The sequence below is a fragment of the Gopherus flavomarginatus genome, chromosome 5, assembly GCF_025201925.1.
Source record: "Gopherus flavomarginatus isolate rGopFla2 chromosome 5, rGopFla2.mat.asm, whole genome shotgun sequence".
NCBI lineage: Eukaryota > Metazoa > Chordata > Testudines > Testudinidae > Gopherus > Gopherus flavomarginatus.
This window is the reverse complement of record NC_066621.1, coordinates 46,636,257-46,652,940: the sequence shown is the minus strand read 5'-3', so window position 1 is coordinate 46,652,940 and position 16,684 is coordinate 46,636,257. Positions and strand designations below refer to the sequence as shown.

Here is a 16,684-nt window from a genome sequence, read left to right as displayed (position 1 = left end):
GGGGGCGCCCTGGGCTGCCGTGGTGGCGCCCTGACCTGGGGGGGCGCCCTGGGCTGCTGTGGCGGTGCGCTGACCCCGGGGGCGCCCTGGGCTGCCGTGGCGGCGCGCTGACCCCGGGGGCGCCCTGGGCTGCTGAGCTGCCGTGGCGGCGCGCTGACCCCGGGGGCGCCCTCGACTGCCGGCGGCAGGCAGCTGCTGCCGTGGGCAGCTCAGACTACCTCTCCAGCAGCAGTGGCTGCAACCATTTAAAAAAATTTTGGGGGGCGCCGCTTTTTGGCGCCCTCAAATCTTGGCGCCCTAGGCAACTGCCTAGTTCGCCTAAATGGTTGCACCGGCCCTGGCTGCCTCTTAGGATGCACTTCCATTGTTCTCGCATTGACTTTGGGGTGAAATCCTGACTCTACTGAAATCAATGGGAAATTTTGCCACTGGCTTTAACGGGGCCAAGATTTCATCCCCAGGAGATTTGCCTGGAGAAATGCAGATTTTGATGTTAGTTACATTGTAGGTATAATCTGGCTCTGAAGCAGATGTTAGCTAGCTCATGGATGATTTCCCTACTTTAAGATTGATCCTTTGGTGGCACGGTGCTGCCACATGGGCTCTTACATCACTGTCCCCCTGCTGCCATCAGAGCAGGGGAAAGGGTGTGTGGCTGCGCCACTATCAGGCAACACCAGTCCCTGGCTGCATTTTCAGCCCCCTGCAGTCACCGCAGCCTGGTGTAAATTAAAGCAGACCTCAGGATGCTCTCCCAGTGTACAGGTGAACTGGCTTGCACATAGAAGCAGCAAAATCAAAGGAGTCCTTTCCGCACACTCTACCTAAGCCCCCTAACTTGTGCTCTGTGCGGCTTAGCCATACTCTAGAAGCTGGTCTCCAAAATATTTTGCACTTGCAAACAGAATTAGAGTGTAATGAATTCTTTATTTTTTTTTAATTGATACAAAAATAAAACATGAATATGAAGGCTATAATTATGTGCAAAAAACCCAATGATGACACTGTTACAAAAACCCATGGTCATCTGTAAAATCTTAGCTCGCATTTAGTCAAACAGATTTTAAAATAGTGATTTAACCAAACAGGAAAGGAAAGGTATAAAAATAGATACATCATATAGAGACAATAAAAACCTTACACAACATGAAAGCTGATCTTTCAAAAGGAAAAATCAAGGACTAATTCTTATTTATAAAAAGGTCATTCTACACTGCTCTGGTAGTACAAAGGAGAGGTAACATTCATGCCCATTTTAAAGCCCTGTCCTTTACATTGCCAAAGCAGAGATGTGGCCTTAGTGGAAATGAGGAGTGGTTGGACCTGTAGTTCCCACAACAGCCATAACACAGCTCCCTTGTGCATATAGAAAACTTGATTCGGCTCCCTCGCACACTGGTATCAATCAGAATAATTCCACTGAAGTCAGTTACGAAGGTGTAAAAGGCACAAGTGAGATAAGAATAAGGACAACAGGACAAAATTCTGCCCTCAAATACAACCCTGTACCTGGTAGTGCAGAATTGATCCCACAGTATTTTTTTTTAATATAGACAGGGCTGGATTCGCCTCTATATTACTCCAGTTTTATGCCAGTTTGATTTCATTAAAATCAATGGCATTGCCAGGGCTAGCTCCAGGCACCCGCTCAGCAAGCAGGTGCTTGGGGCGGCCAAGGGGAAGAGGTGGCAGGTTGGGCACTTCGGTGGCAATTTGGCGTCGGGTCCCTTGGTCCCTCTTGGAGGGAAGGACCTGCCGCCAAAGAAGAAAGCGGCGCGGTGGAGCTGCCGCTGATCCTGACTTCTTTTTTTTTTTTTTTTTGCCGCTTGGGGTGGCGAAAACCCTGGAGCTGCCCTGGGTATTGCACCAACATACAACTAGAGTAATATGCTGGTTTATATTTGTTCTAATTTGGATACAAATATCTGATGCAGAATTTTGATTAAATACACATGTACATGTTTAGGCACAGCAGGTCAGGACATGGACCCAATGCAGGAATACGCTTGATTATGTGTGTAACCTTAAGCCCAGAAGCACTCCCATTGACTGCAATGAAATTACTCAGATTTAAAGCGGAGCATGTGCTTAAGTGTTTTCCTGAAGCAGGGCCATTGCCACTAAATGAACTACTTAGTCAAACAGTGGAACAGAGCTACTGTACAGGATATTTTAGCTGGTTATTCATGGGGGGCTGTGCTGGAGTAGGGCTATATTAAACCCTGTAATATAAGGATGAGTTTCTTCACAATATTTTACACTGGAGAAAGTGAAACCAAATACGTTTAGACTTTAAAGATGCATGTTGTCTCTTTACTGAAGAAATGTTGGAAGCAGATGTACCTTACAACTCTGAGCAGCAGAGATTTAGCTGACAAATGCAGCAATGGCTATAATCTGTAGTAGTCCCTCAAGTCCATACATAAAAAGAAGAATAGCATTAATTATGACGTCTGCTTTTAGCACGTAAGTCTCCCACACCAGGAAGTAGACAGACAACATTATGCTGCCAACAGTAATCACGAGACTGACCCCTAGTGGAACCTCTTCTTCTGTCAGGTTACCCTTTGTACCTTGAGGAAACAAAAGGGTTACATGAATCTTTGACTGTTTACAGGGACAATGTCTTTGGGCTGGTCTACACTACGGGGGAAAATCGATCTTAGATACGCAACTTCAGTTACGTGAATAATGTAGCTGAAGTCGAAGTAAGATCGAATTACTCACCGTCCTCACGGCGCAGGATCGATGTCCGCGGCGCCCCCTGTCAATTCCGCAACTCTGTTCGGGTTGGTGGAGTTACGGAATCGATATAAGCACGTTCGGGGATCGAAATATCGTGTCTAGATGAGACGCGATATATCGATCCCCGAGCAATCGATTGCTACCCGCCTATACAGCGGGTAGTGAAGACGTACCCTTTGAGAGCAGCCCTGTTCAGTAAGGGCACTTAAACACATGCTTAACTGTAAGTACATGCTTAAAGTCAAGCACATGCTTAAATGCCTTCCTGAATCGAGGCCACTGTCTGTAAGCTTAAGAACAAATCCAAAGACAGATGAGCACGGTCATTTTAACACTGACCAGGATGGTAGTTTGGAGAAAAGACAATCTGCTGGTACTCTAAGACTTGGTCTACACTACCGACTTATGTCGATATAACTACATTGCTCAGGAGTGTGGAAAATCCACACAGCACATGTGGACAAGCCCTAAGCACAACTCCTACATTATTTCCCCCAGATTAATAGAATTTAAAGTTAGATGTAATCATTACGATCATCTAGTCGGGCCTGGTGCTTGAAAGGCCATTAAATTTCACCACATGGTTCCTGCATCTAGCCTGACAACTTGTTGACTAGAGCAGAGGTTCTCAAAGTGTGGTCCACGGACCACCAGTGTTCCGCGAGCTCCATTCAGGTGGTCCACAGATAGTTCCCTCTAAGGTGTGCGGCCGCACACAAGAGAACGAAGGGCCACCCAATTAGTGGAGCCATGCAGGCATGGCTTCACTAATTAGGTGCTTGGACCCTGGAGAAGACACACATGTAAGGTGAGGTGGTGGCCTTGGGGGGAATGGGGGTAGGTGGGAGGGGGCATGGGGTGAGAAAAGGGGGTGGGGGGAATTTGGGATGTGCAGGGCTATGGTGGCCAGAGAAAGAGGCAACACTCCCCAGCTCCAGAGCTGTGGCTGTTGAGGAGAGAGAGAGACATCCCTCCTTCCCAGCCTCAGCTCTGTGGGTGCTGTGGTGGAGGAGAGACACCCTCCCTTCACAGCCTCAGCTCGGGGGCTGCCGTGGCAGGGGAGAGAGGGCACATCCATCACATTAGAAAGGTAAGACTACACATATAAAAAAATGAGTTGTGTGCTTTTATTTGTAGCACAAAAAAAGTTAATTATTATTAAGTTTTTTATATATATATAGTGCTTTTATGCAAAGCGCTTTACAATAGTTAGCTAACAGTATAAACAACATTTGGAAAGATCATTAAGTGGTCTGCCGAGACCCTTAGCAATTTTCAAGTGGTACGTGGAAAAAAAAGTTTGAGAACCACTGGACTAGGGTGTATCTTTTATAAAGAGATCCAAATACGATTTTAATATTTCAAGTAATGGAGAATGTACCACATCTCTTAGTCATCTGTTCTGATTGTTAAGTATTTTTATTAAAATTTTGTACCTTATATCCAAGCCAGTTTTAGGGTCAATAGTTTTGTTATTCATTTTTAATTGACTCAGACTTGGAACTTATTTTTCTATTTATAGAATATTTTTATTGAACAGGCTCTGAGCATATATACAGAGAATTTTCTTTTAGGCACATTTTAACTACAAAATGAAGACAATAAGCTAAATTCAGCCCTGATGTAACCTAGCTGAATTCAGCAGCAGCCCATGGTGTATGCTGGTATAAATGTCTCAAGAACACCTGGCATATAAAAAAATTAATCCTCAACCCCAACAAACACACACAACCCTTTGGACTGACTCAGTAATGCCTACAGTGGGGGTTGGAACCAAGGCTTATATGTCCCTTTATGCAGTGATGAGCTGCCAAAATATTAACTGGTTCCCTCCTCCTCACCCCACGAGGGGGTCATGCCCCCACCCCCGGGACTCCTGCCCCATCCAAGCCCCCATGTTCCTTGACAGCCCACCCCATCCACCCTCCTTCCCTATCCCGTGACTGTCCCTGCCACCCCATCCAACCCCTCCTCTCATTCCTGATGGCACCCCGGGACCCCTGCACCATCCAACCACCCCTTCTCTCTGTCCCCTGATTGTCCCTGGAATCCCCACCCCTGACTGCCCCCCGCCACGCCACCCAACCCCTGCTCCTTCCTGACTGCCCTTCCCGGGACCCTTGCCCCCATTCAATCCCCCTGTTTCCTGCCCTCTGACTGCCCCGACACTAATCCACCCCCCCAACTCCCCTGTACTCTATCCAACACCTGCTCCCTGCCCCCTTACCCCGCTGCCTGGAGGTGGGGGCCAGGCTGGGCCGGGGTGGCTTGGCCGGGGCCAGGGTTGGAACCAGAGCCACTCGGTCAGAGCCAGGGTGCTCGGCCGGGGCTGGGCCCAGGGGCCAGAGCCGGGGTGCCCGGAGCCAGGACCGAGGCCAGGCCGAAGCCGCGCCGCCCAACCAGGACCGGGGCCAGAGCCGCGCCTCCCGGGCAAGGTCGGGGCCAGGCCCAGGGGCTAGGCCAGAGCCACGCCAACCGGCCGAGATCAGGGCCGGGCCGGAGCTGCGCCGCCCGGCATGCTGCAGTCAAAGCCGGGACCAGACATGCGCCAGCTGGGGTCGGGGTCACAGTCCGAGGCCAGGCCGGAGCCGTGTGGCGCCTGGAGCCCTCCTCCCGCTCGCGCCCCCCACCTCTCTGCCCCAGCTCACCTGCGGGAAGCCGCTGCTTCCTTCTCATCCCTCCCAGGCTTCCTGAGCACACAGCGGATTCGCAGGAAGCTGGGGAGGGGGAGGAGAAGTCGGGGGAGCGTTCAGGGAAGGAGGCAGAGGCGAGTGAGGTGAGCTGGTGCTGGGGGAAGGGCAGGGAGCTGCTGGAGCTTTTTATAAATTTAAAAGCCCTTTTCGAAAAGGGCTTCTAAATTTAATAACCGGTTCCCGTGAACCAGTGGGAACCAGCTCCAGCTCACCACTGCCTTTATGCCACTCTAGTCCATTAACCCAATGCAAAGGGGCCACAGTGAAGGTGAGAGTCCCTCCTGCCCCATCCCCTGCCCTCCAAGTGTACTGCTGGAAGAAATGAGGGCTGCAAGAAGGAGGAGTGTGGAACAATTGTGGCAGCTCTAGGTTGCTCAATTAAATCTTCTGTACTGGGGAATCCCTGGGCGCTATTTCCAGCCACTTGACTGCTTTTCTGCTGCTGGAGCAGCGTAAAGGAGCCCTTCAGTAGAATCAGGGCCTCTGTGTTTTGAGCTTGATTCTCTCCCACAACATACACACTTATAAATAGCACAGCAGTACTCTAGTGTTACATTTCCAGCAGTTCTTGTTATCTGTGAATCTGTCCCTTTTTAGTGGTACTAAAAAATTATATTTAACCAATATATAGCTATTATCATTTGCCCTTTTGGCAATACAGATCAATCGATCAATTAATGTTTAACAACATACGTGTTTAACAATCTGTAAAATAACTGGTTACGTTGCTAAATCAGCAAGTTTTGACATCCACATTCATAACATGATTAATGTGTAAAGACTATGAGGCAAACATTCCATCTTAAAGTGTACAATGATAATTAAGATTAACATACCCAAGTATAATCGGATTGCTTCTAGAATGGCCATAATGAACAGCAGCGCAAGATCAAGAGCCAAGTAATTATCCGGATAACTGAAAACTTGACCTGTTGAATAACAAAGCATAAACAAACCAAAACCACTAAGTACATCAAGTCATCACAATATCACATGCACACATCTGAGTTTTGTGTTTAGAGTATGTATAAAGTAACTTACTTTTATAAATAATCATTAGAAGCGTTGCCAAGAAATAAAAGATGTAATAAAATCCATTTAAATAGAACAGGATCTGTAAGGGAACAGACGACAGCTGACGAATGTTATTAAGGATCTTTAACAGTAATGCAGTCAATCTATTTTATAAACTATCGGTCACAGCATATTAATGTCAAAATGCTACTATCCCTTATTTTCCATAGCAGTCTATGCATGTACATGTTTCTATTGGCACTTAAGATTCCAAGGTTGTTGATATAATGGAAATACCTAAAATCGGTTGAGATTCCAAATACTATGAATTTAGGACAATAGCTTTTTGGTTTCTTGTGTTTTAATACGTAGTTCTAGCTAGATTATGTGTTAACATGGCCCTCATTAGCACAGTATCTGAGCACTTCACAATCTCTAGGGTATTATTCTCACAACACTCTGGTGATCCCTATTATTCCTAATTTTACATCTGAGGAACTGATGCACTAGGCAAATAGTGATTTGCATAAGGTCACGCAGGAAGTCTGTGGTAGAACATGGTAGAACAGGATCTTGAATCCAGGTCTCTTAAATCCTTGGCTAGTGCCCTAACCTCTGGATCAGCCTCTCTCACCAATTTTCCAGATAGATCAATATTACAAGAGTATGTATGGTGGGGAAAGAGTCTTCTAGCCAGCAGGTGTGTATTTCATTTGAATTTCCTTGGTAGTCTCTTTCATTTGTTTATTATGCATCGTTTAATGCGGGGGGGGGGGGGGGACCACAGGAGCCAAATATGATCTACATTTCAAATGCTGACAACGCCTTCAATAAAATACAGGTGCCAAAATCTCTGCTGCTGTCATGGAGCTGCACCTATTTCAACTAAGAGAGAATTTGGCATGGATTTCTTCTAGTGGCCATTTAGTTCTGTTGTCTCCCAGGTTTAAGATGATATTAAATTAACATACAAATTATTTTAGCGTTCGTGCCCACCCAGTTTTGGATGAGAAACCCTGCAAGTCCTGGGCGTAGTCCAGTTCCCAAGCATGTAAGCATGTTAATTTTAATGAGGCAGAACTTGGTTTTCCTGTTTTTCTGGTTGAAGGTGGAGCAAAAATGCTGGAGAAATTCCAGTAGCAGAAGTCTTTGAAGAATAAGGTGTCTGGCTCTTTTCTTAGGAGGTTACCCTGGGGATGTGGCGGGGGAGGGAGGGTGGAGCACTAGGAATTAACCAGAGAGGAAAGAGAGACAAAGAGTGTGCTACAATGCTCTTTTGGTGCCTCTTGTCAGCTATGTAATGTCAAATCTCAGGGGTGTGTGCTGCATGGATTTCATGTGGCTCAGTCTACAAACCTAATTGTTTAGATTGTTAGTATGGACCAAACAGTCACTCCTTCCTTCTCCTCTAATCTCCCACATACACCTCTATAGACCATGGATCTATGGTGACTGTTTTTTGTTTCAACTCTCTTTCCATTACTCCTCTACACATCACTGATTTAGGGTATGTCTTCTTTCAGATGAACAGCCCCTGGCTTAATCTACCCTGGATATGAGCAGCCTCATTGCAAAACCATTCCTGAATTACTGCTCCACACTGATTCATGTGTTGCTAGGACTTCTAGGGACATATCCCATGGTTCTTAGCTTTGCTGTAAGCTGACCCACTCTATGATTCTTTCCCAGTAAACTGTAAGAGAACTTGTCTGTCCTTTTCAACACATGGGGGAGAGGGAATTTTGGGAAAGCATCAGAGGAATCAGACTATTGGCATTTGATGCGCCCTGACTGCAAAATGCGTGGGTTTACCAGTACCAGTGAAAGCAGAACCTGACAGTCAGCCTATAGCACCAGACCAGCCAGCTAGCCCAGGCTGAAAGCATAAGTATATTCATGCAAGAGGGCTTCATGTGTGTATGGGTGCTGGGGTAGCAGCAATATCCAAGTAGAAGCCTGGGATAACTCTGCTGTGAAGACATACCTTTAGAAGCTATCACCTACCAATAGCAGCTCAAACAGATGGTGGTGATGGTTGATGCCACACAAAAAAGGATACCAGAGAAAACAATGCTAATATAAACATTGTGCAAACTTATTAGACAGCGATCTTGCATGTCATCCCCAAGTGCAAGGGATGGGATGTCCACAAGGATACAACTGATGAAGTTCTTCCTGCCATCGGAGGGAAAATAAGGGGTAATTAGGAGAAAATCAGCCTACATTTTTGCTACCAACAATGTTGCAAATTGCACAAATGACTGAAATTTTTCCACATCAGCTACTTCAGATTTAGAAAATAACTTGTTTTAGGATACATTAACCCTAAAGTCATTTTGTGAAACCTTCATGGAGAGAACCCACCTTCTCTTTGAAAACTTTAAGCACTATATAGATACTAAATACTATTGTGTATCTGTACCTTCACAGCACTCATTATGAATCACCTGATGACATTTCCATTTCTGAACTGTACAAGAACCAGGGAAGCATGCGGGGGAATCAGAATGTCATCTGTTGTTAAATTACAACCAAAGGTTGATTAAGTCAAACCCACGGCCCCAACCACCACAATGTTGCCCCTATCCCCATCTCAAATGATACTTCCTTCTAACCACACTCTCCTTACAACCAGTCATTGAAAGCCCAGATAAATCCTTAACACAATGCAATTAAAAAAAAAAATGTATGAGCCAAGCAATAATTCTTCTGAAAGTGTCTAATCTAACTTCCCTGTAAACCCAAATTTAAATTTTCTTGAAGTGTGGCAGTATTGACCTAATGAAAGCTCACTTGTCCATTGTTATCCCTCTTAGCACTCCATAGGTACATACAGAATTGAGAATCTCTTGTATTATTAGCTCCATTTTTCAGAAGGCAAAACTAAGGCACTTTGTGACTAAGGCACTCATCCTACAAAGATTTATGCCTCTGCTGCTTACTTTTACACATTGACTTCAATGGAACTACTTACAACATGTAAAGTTAACCTGATGTGGAAGTCTTTGCAGGATCAGGGCCTAAGGACTGGGTTACATGCAATTTTTTTATTGATATAAATATGTCAGTTAAGGGTGTGATTTCTTACCAAAATAGTTATACCAGAATAACCTCTAGTGTGGATCGCTTACTCCTCAAACAGGAAAAAGGGCTTGTCTACACTTGAAACTTGTTTCATCTTAAGGTAGAGTATTAATTTAAAGTGCAATAACTCCATGTGTGGATACTCTTATTCTGGAATAGAGATAGCTTTTATTCTGGAATTCCATCTGTAAACAAGCCTAAGATACACCGTATGATGCATGGCCAGAAAGCATTTAGCAGCTTGCAGGATAATTGACCCGGATTTAACTTTTAGAGACATATTGGTAGATAATGTTTGTGTTTTTGTGTGTTTACATATATATTGTTAGAGGTTAACAATGTAATCAAGAGTTCCTATCTATGCTGTATTCTGTTAATTCAGACATCAAAAGGAAATATCATTTAAATGAACTGTAAACAGTGATATCACTGTATTCATCTCTCTTTGAAATGTATAGCAAGTCACCTGTGAATGGTGGAAAACAGGCAATTGCCTTATGTTAATCCATGTAGCTAATTACCGGTGATGCTTAGGAAATAGGTCTACTTCAAAGTCTCCATGATTGCCTATTGTTCACCTAAAGACTCCGAGCTATCAAAAGAAGGCCTGGTACTATATAAAAATGTCTTGGGTCTTGATCCTTTTTATCTCAGATCTGCTTGATGCTTCATGCAGGGGAAGCTTAAGTCCCAAGACTGAGATCTCGAGAGTCCCATCTGGGTCACTCTGAATATGGACATAGGACTATAGCCTTGGACTAATTCTGAAAGAACTCTTTACAACTACAAAGCTCACCATTTCTATTAAGAATCTGATCTCAGAACTGTACTCATGTCTGTATGCATACTGATATTTTACCCAATACTCTCTCTTTTTTCTTTTTAAATAAATTTTAGGTTAGTTAATAAGAATTGGCTGTAAACATGTATTTGGGTAAGATCTGAAATATTCATTAACCTGGGAGATAATGTGTCTGATCCTGATCCTTTGGGACTGGTAGAACTTTACTGAAAAATCTTATTAATCATATAATAATCTTCATCATATTTGACTTGGGTATCTGGGTGGAGGCCTAAGGCTGGGTTACTTTAAGGAAACTGTGTTGTTGGCTTCTGAGTAACCGTAAGGTATTATAGAAGCGGTTTTGTGCTGACTTGGTAAATCTAAGTATTGGAATATCCACCAGCTTTGGGGATTGTCTGCCCCATTCTTGGCAGTTCACCCTAATTGAGTAACCTCCGTGTGGCTCCCCTGGGACTCTGGTCACACACGTCTATAACTGACTCCATACTACAGAGGTTGTATTACTTTAATTATACTGGGCTAGATAAAGCAGTACAATTTTTTGCCCAAAAAAAGATCACACAGTATCAGTGAAAGAGCTGAGTATAGAACCCACAGTGCTGATTCCCAGTTCTCTGTTCTAAACACAAAACCGTATACCATTGTCATTAGCCCACAAGTAGACATTAACCATATTCCTACATTTGTACCAAGGACAAATGATATATCTAATAATCCTACTTAGCATCTATAGAATCTCAGTATAGAATTTCACCAATATTAATTGCTTATGCCTGACAACACACACTTGTGAGATAGGGTATTGTAATTATATAGTAATTCGTAATCTAGTAATAACATATCCACTCCATTATGAAACTTGACATCTAATTTTCAGTTATTCTAAATTAGTTCAGACTGCCAAGTGCAAGATCACTTTGCTTTCAATGGCCAAAATAACGATGCTTAAATATGGGCCGACTCTATCTTTGATGTAACTCCAGTGAAGACAATGGGTTTATACTAGGGATGAATCTAGCTCACTAACTCCAGCTTTCAAGAAAGGATACAAACATGGTGCAAATCCCACATTCATATATACGAGTGAGCTCTTAGGAGCATGGTTCTGAGGGCCTATTTGCATGTGCATATGCCTGAGCTGCATGTGTCTTAAGAAAAGTTTTGAAAATTGTGCCCCTCGTGCTGGATCGTGCAGATACTCCATGAGCAGAATCCCACTGACTTTACTGGGAGTTTGATATACTGAACAAATACAGAACCAGGTCCATAAAGTCTGTTCCAAACAAGTGAGTTTTTAAATGTAGCCCCTGCAAATTTTCTTAAAGAACACTGTGCGCATGCATATTTGAAGACAGAATTTGGCCCATTTTCTACAAATCTGTTTCAGGATTTAGCATTTCTGATGCCAAAAATGTATCAGGTAGCAGGTAGCCTGTCCCTATAACTAGGTTTGCCCAACACTTCCCATTACAAGACTCTGTTTTCACTTACTTATATCTTTGCCAAACTTAAACCATTCAGGTCAAAATTTTCCATGCCAGGCATCTACCTCAAACTGAATTTATTTATTTATTTTTTAATTTTCAGCTAAAATGGTGGTTGTTTTTGGAGAATGAGAGCACTGAAAAATTCATGCTGCCCATGTTAATGAACTGGTTGTAAGATTATTCTCATTTTTTAAGAGGCTTTCACACCTCCTTGCTTTGGATTGGGACTGGACATCTGACAGGGGGTCACCTGCTATCAGGAATGTGCCTTTTGCTGTTGCTGTGAAAAAAACACCCAAGTAGGACCAAGTTATGAGTCACTGAAAAATCTCAGTTCACACATAATCAACTGAGTCTTCTTGGATATTGGCTACTAAATTCTCCACAGATTTTGTTTGTATTGCGCATGCTCCAGCCCCTGGCAGCTCCCACGTATGATTGGACTGCACATGCACCATCCCCACAGAATGACTGAGCACACTCTGGGAAGCTGTGGCAATACTATAAGAAAAAATAGTATGTGACCATGTAATTAAATACGGTATCATATTGCATATACACAAGGGAGCTGAATTAAGGTTGCATGACCATCCTTAAAACTGGTATTTCCCACTTCTGAGTGCTTGACTTTGCAATGTTATTAAAAGAACATTGTTAGGCTTTTTTTTAATGAAGTACTTACAACACTGAGAGAATAGCAGGTGTAACCAGCTCTACTAGCAGCTTAGCACTCATCCACCTGCACCGTTGTTAGCAGCTGCTATAATACAGATCCTACTTTTGCTAGTATAGGAGTACGCCATGAGAAGAGGAGCCGGGAGTCTTGGGTTCTATTTCTAGCTAACTTATTAACTTGTTATGTCACTTTGGACAAGCCACGTACTGTCTCTGGGTCAAAAATCTGGTCTCAGTTACACCACTCTAAATCAAGGGAAACTCTACTGATTTGGTAAGAGTCCTTCTGGATTTAAACTGATACACAGCAATATCTGGTCCTTTGTACTTGTTTCTACATATGTAAAATGAAGATAATTTACCTATGTCACAAAGATATTGAGAGGCTTCATTCATTAGTGTTTGTCAAGTGCTTTGAAATACTCATCAGGAAGGTGCTAATATAAGTATAAAATATTGTTACTAATCAAAATGAAGGATGCCCCACTCAACAAAGGTCAGTTGGGAGGCTGGGTGTAACTGTTTACATTTATTTTATTCATATTAAATTAAAATAATTAAAAACAACATAATACTGATTAACTCACTCTAAAAGTAGCCGGGAATGCTGTAATAAGCAAATTCTGCTACTACTGAATCAAGGAGAGTTTTGCCAGTTACAAAATGTATGGCATGGGATAAAATTGTACAGATCGATAGTTAATAATGCATTCATCCCAGCTAGAGCTAGTTCACCGGTGCAGCATCTCTTTCCCTTGCTTTACCTCATTATATGTTATAGAGCAGGGGTGGGCAAACTTTTTGGCCCAAGGGCCACACTGAGGTTGCAAAACTGTATGGAGGGCAGGGTAGGGAAGGCTGTGCCTCCCCAAACAGCCTGCCCCCCACGCCCTCCCACTTCCTGCCCCCCTCAGAACTCCCCCACTCCTTGTCCCCCAACCACCCCTCCCGGGACCCCCCAGCCCTAACCACCACCTGGGACCCCCCCATTCAACCCCCCCTGCTCCCTGACTGCCCCACCCCTTATCCATACCCCAGATCCCTAACTGCCCTCGGGACCCCACCCCCAATCCAACCCCCTTGCTCCCAGTTCCGATTGCCCTGATCCTTATCCATACCCCTGACAGGCCCCTCGGGTCTCCCATGCCTATCCAACCCCTCATTTCCCATCCCCATGCCCTATCGACACCCTCACCCCCTGACAGGCCCCCTGGGACTCTCATGCTTATCCAACTCCCCCATCCTCTGACTGCCGCCCAGAACTTACACCTCATTCAACCGCCCCCTGCTCCCTCTCTCCTGACTGCCCCCTGGCCCCCTTACCATGCCGCTCAGAGCAGCATGTCTGGCAGCCGTGCCGCCTGGCCGGAGCAAGATACACTGCTGTGCTGCTCAACAGGAGTGCGCAACCCCGCCACCCAGAGCGCTGCCCACGTGGTGGCATGGCTGTGGGGGAGCGGGGACAGCAAGGGAGGGGCTGGGGGCTAACCTCCCTGGCTGGGAGCTCAAGGGCCGGGCAGGACGGTCCCATAGGCCAGATGTGGCCCGCAGGCCGTAGTTTGCCCACCTCTGTTATAGAGTATCCCACACGGAGAACATATTAAACAAAATATCCATGCTGTGTTGGTCATGTTGCCAGAAGAACTCATACAAAGAAAGCATGACAAGCTAGTCAGGATACTGACAATTCAGTTATGCTTAGTGGGATAGATTCATCACTAGTGCAGCAGCTGAGCCTACCAAGCACATCCCTAGGCGGAATTCAGCAATAATGTTAGGAGAGCTGATTGGGAAATTTTCAACTAAATTTTTTATTGGAAAATGCTGTTTAGTCAAAACTGAAACTGTCTGTGGGGAAATGGTTGGTTTTGATGAATTTCTTGACTCCAAAAAGTTGAAAAAATCCAAATAGCCTAAACAAATAATTTTTGAAACAAAAAATTCCAGTTTTCTGGTTCTAAATGACGTTTTAGTAGAAAAGCAAAAAAGTAAAAATGGTCAAAACCAAAATGTTTTCATTGACCCCAATTGAAATGGAGGGGGAGGGGTATGGTGTGGTTCATGACCACTTTCAAGCTGTTGGTCCAATTTGGGGTGGAAACATTTTTCAGTGTCTCAAAAATTTTCCTGAGACAGGAAAACTATTTCCTGCCCAGCTGTGGTTGTAAGCAAGAGGCAAGGCCCTCTGCAAGTGGTGAAGGGATGTAGCTTGCATAGATTTGAACAGGTCAGAGGGAGGCACACCAGGCAGCCCCTACCCTGAAGTGGGAGGCTGCACACAGCAGAAGGGCAGACATTGGGGGCGCTTGTGACCTCCAGTTGCTCCTCACATGCAGCTCTAGGCAGCAGTATGAGGCGGGGGAGGCAAAGCCAACCTGTCCTCTTTGCTGAGGCTTGGGATGCAGCAGTGCAGAGCATGGAGCCTCTGGCTCTAAACAGTTTAGCTGAGTTCAGCAAATAAAAGTCAGAAGCAGGCGGGCAAGGGGCACAACAAAAGTTCCCACTGGTCTAGGTCTCCCTGGTGTGGGGAAGGGAGTCCACACCACTGCAGGTCTCTCCTAGAGAAAGGCAAGGGGTGGGGAGAGAAGGGGAAAGAGGTCAGGGCAATGTGAAGGAGGGGAACCCCATATGCAGTGAGCCCCTCCTGGGCCCCCTCAATAAAATTCTGGTTGTGCCTTTGCAGCCATCTGGTACTCACAACAGGGGTATGCACTGGGGACTGGTGAGAATGAACATGGGGCACTCCTTTCTCTCCATCTCTTCCAGACACCAGCTAACCTCTGCCTCTTCCAGATACTCACCACCCACTGTCCCCTTAGACACCCCCCATCTCTCTCTCCTCAGTCCCCTGAGCTCCCTAGACACACAACAGCCCTCTTCTTAGTGCCCTGCATCCTTTGGCCACACACAGCTCCCTGAACCCCCTAGACACCCATCACCCGGACACCCTTCTCCTCTGACTCCCCTCAGGCACTGACCGCCCCGGACCCGCCCCGCTTTCCGATAGCCGCTTGCAGGCAAGGCTTGCTCAGGGGTCGAAGTGCAGGAGAGGGGCCTGCGAGGCTGTTCCGTGAGCGTGGGAGCGAGCCGGGCTAAGACGAGCCAGGGCTCACTCAGCCTGTCTCTCCTGGAAAGGAGGTCGCAGCGACCCTCCTTCTGCCCTCCCTCCCCCCGCGAGATCCCGGGGCTGACTCCGGAATCGCTTCACATTCCCTTCCCGTCTGAACGCTCGTCTCCACCCGTTTAAGTTTCACACTGACCAGCGCTGCCTCCTCCCCCCTGGGGTCCACCGGAGTCCGTCGCCGCCGTGTAGTGAACGGTACCGCATTGTCCGCGGTAATAACCCCCATCGCCTCCTGGCGCCGCGCGCCGGCTGGCGTTGATTGTCACGTAACCAGGGCCGTGCAGTAACCATGGCAACGCTGCAACAGAGGGATGAGGCCCATCATCCCGAAGGGGCAAAACCACACTGCCCCCCCCCCCGCACTCCGTCTGGCTGGGAACCGTCACCCCCGACCCATCGGCCACGGAGCTCGCGGTAACGATGGCAACGCATCCACTCACCTCTCCTAACAGCAGCCATGTCCTCCCCCCTCTCTCTCCCCTCCCTTCGCCACCCCTCAGTCCTCCAGCATCCCGGCATCCCGTGCGCCACTGGGGCTTCGGGCGCCTTCGGCCATTGCCGCTTATTCTCGCGCGCTGTGAGGGAGGAGAGGAGCCCGCCACTTCCCCTTCAGCCCTGCGGCCTTCGGGCGTCCCGCGCGCTCGGCCGGGTTCGTTCTGCTTCGGGCTGACTCGGGCGCTGTCCGTTCGGCTCCCCGGCCAGCCCAGCCGTTCGGGTGAGATCGGACGGGGCTCGGCTCGGCTCGGCTCCCCGCTGCTATGGGGACGAGCTGGGAGGACTCGGGCAGGCTCGACTCTAATCGGCTCTAGCCTCCGATCTCCTCGGGCAGGTTCGGGTCCCTCCGTCCCACCCGGCTGGGCTTGCTGTTCGGGCGACGCTCGGGTGAGACGGGCGAGGACTCGCAGGGGTTCGGCTCCCCTCGGGTGTTCGGATCGGTCCGCATTCGGGTCACCCGGGAGGGGCAGGGGATACAGTCGAGATCAGCTCCTTCGGCAGGAGCGGCACTCGGGCGAGCTCGGACGGACTCGGGACCACCCGGTCAGGCCCTGTACCGTTC

At 46.7% G+C, this 16,684-nt stretch overlaps 2 protein-coding genes and 1 long non-coding RNA gene across 3 annotated transcripts in view; 1 reads left to right on the top strand and 2 right to left on the bottom strand.

The window, feature by feature from the left end:
- Positions 1 to 6,367, bottom strand: part of EPS8L2 (EPS8 like 2) — a 134,701-nt gene extending 128,334 nt beyond the window's left edge. The window contains exon 1 of the mRNA XM_050952855.1: positions 6,275 to 6,367. The gene's annotated coding sequence lies outside the window, so the exon portion shown is untranslated. The remainder of the gene's footprint in view (positions 1 to 6,274) is intronic.
- Positions 1 to 10,482, top strand: part of LOC127051114 (uncharacterized) — a 70,703-nt gene extending 60,221 nt beyond the window's left edge. Inside the window, exon 3 of the long non-coding RNA XR_007774394.1 lies at positions 10,191 to 10,482. This is a non-coding gene — a long non-coding RNA (uncharacterized LOC127051114). The remainder of the gene's footprint in view (positions 1 to 10,190) is intronic.
- TMEM80 (transmembrane protein 80) lies at positions 910 to 16,489 on the bottom strand. The gene is made up of 6 exons (XM_050952969.1): positions 16,068 to 16,489; positions 15,764 to 15,925; positions 8,611 to 8,627; positions 6,480 to 6,573; positions 6,275 to 6,367; positions 910 to 2,573 (listed from the first exon to the last, which is right to left on the bottom strand). The coding sequence occupies exons 1-6, from the start codon at positions 16,144 to 16,146 to the stop codon at positions 2,368 to 2,370; spliced, it is 651 nt and encodes a 216-aa protein (XP_050808926.1). The 5' UTR covers positions 16,147 to 16,489; the 3' UTR covers positions 910 to 2,367.
- Between the last annotated feature and the right edge of the window lie 195 nt (positions 16,490 to 16,684).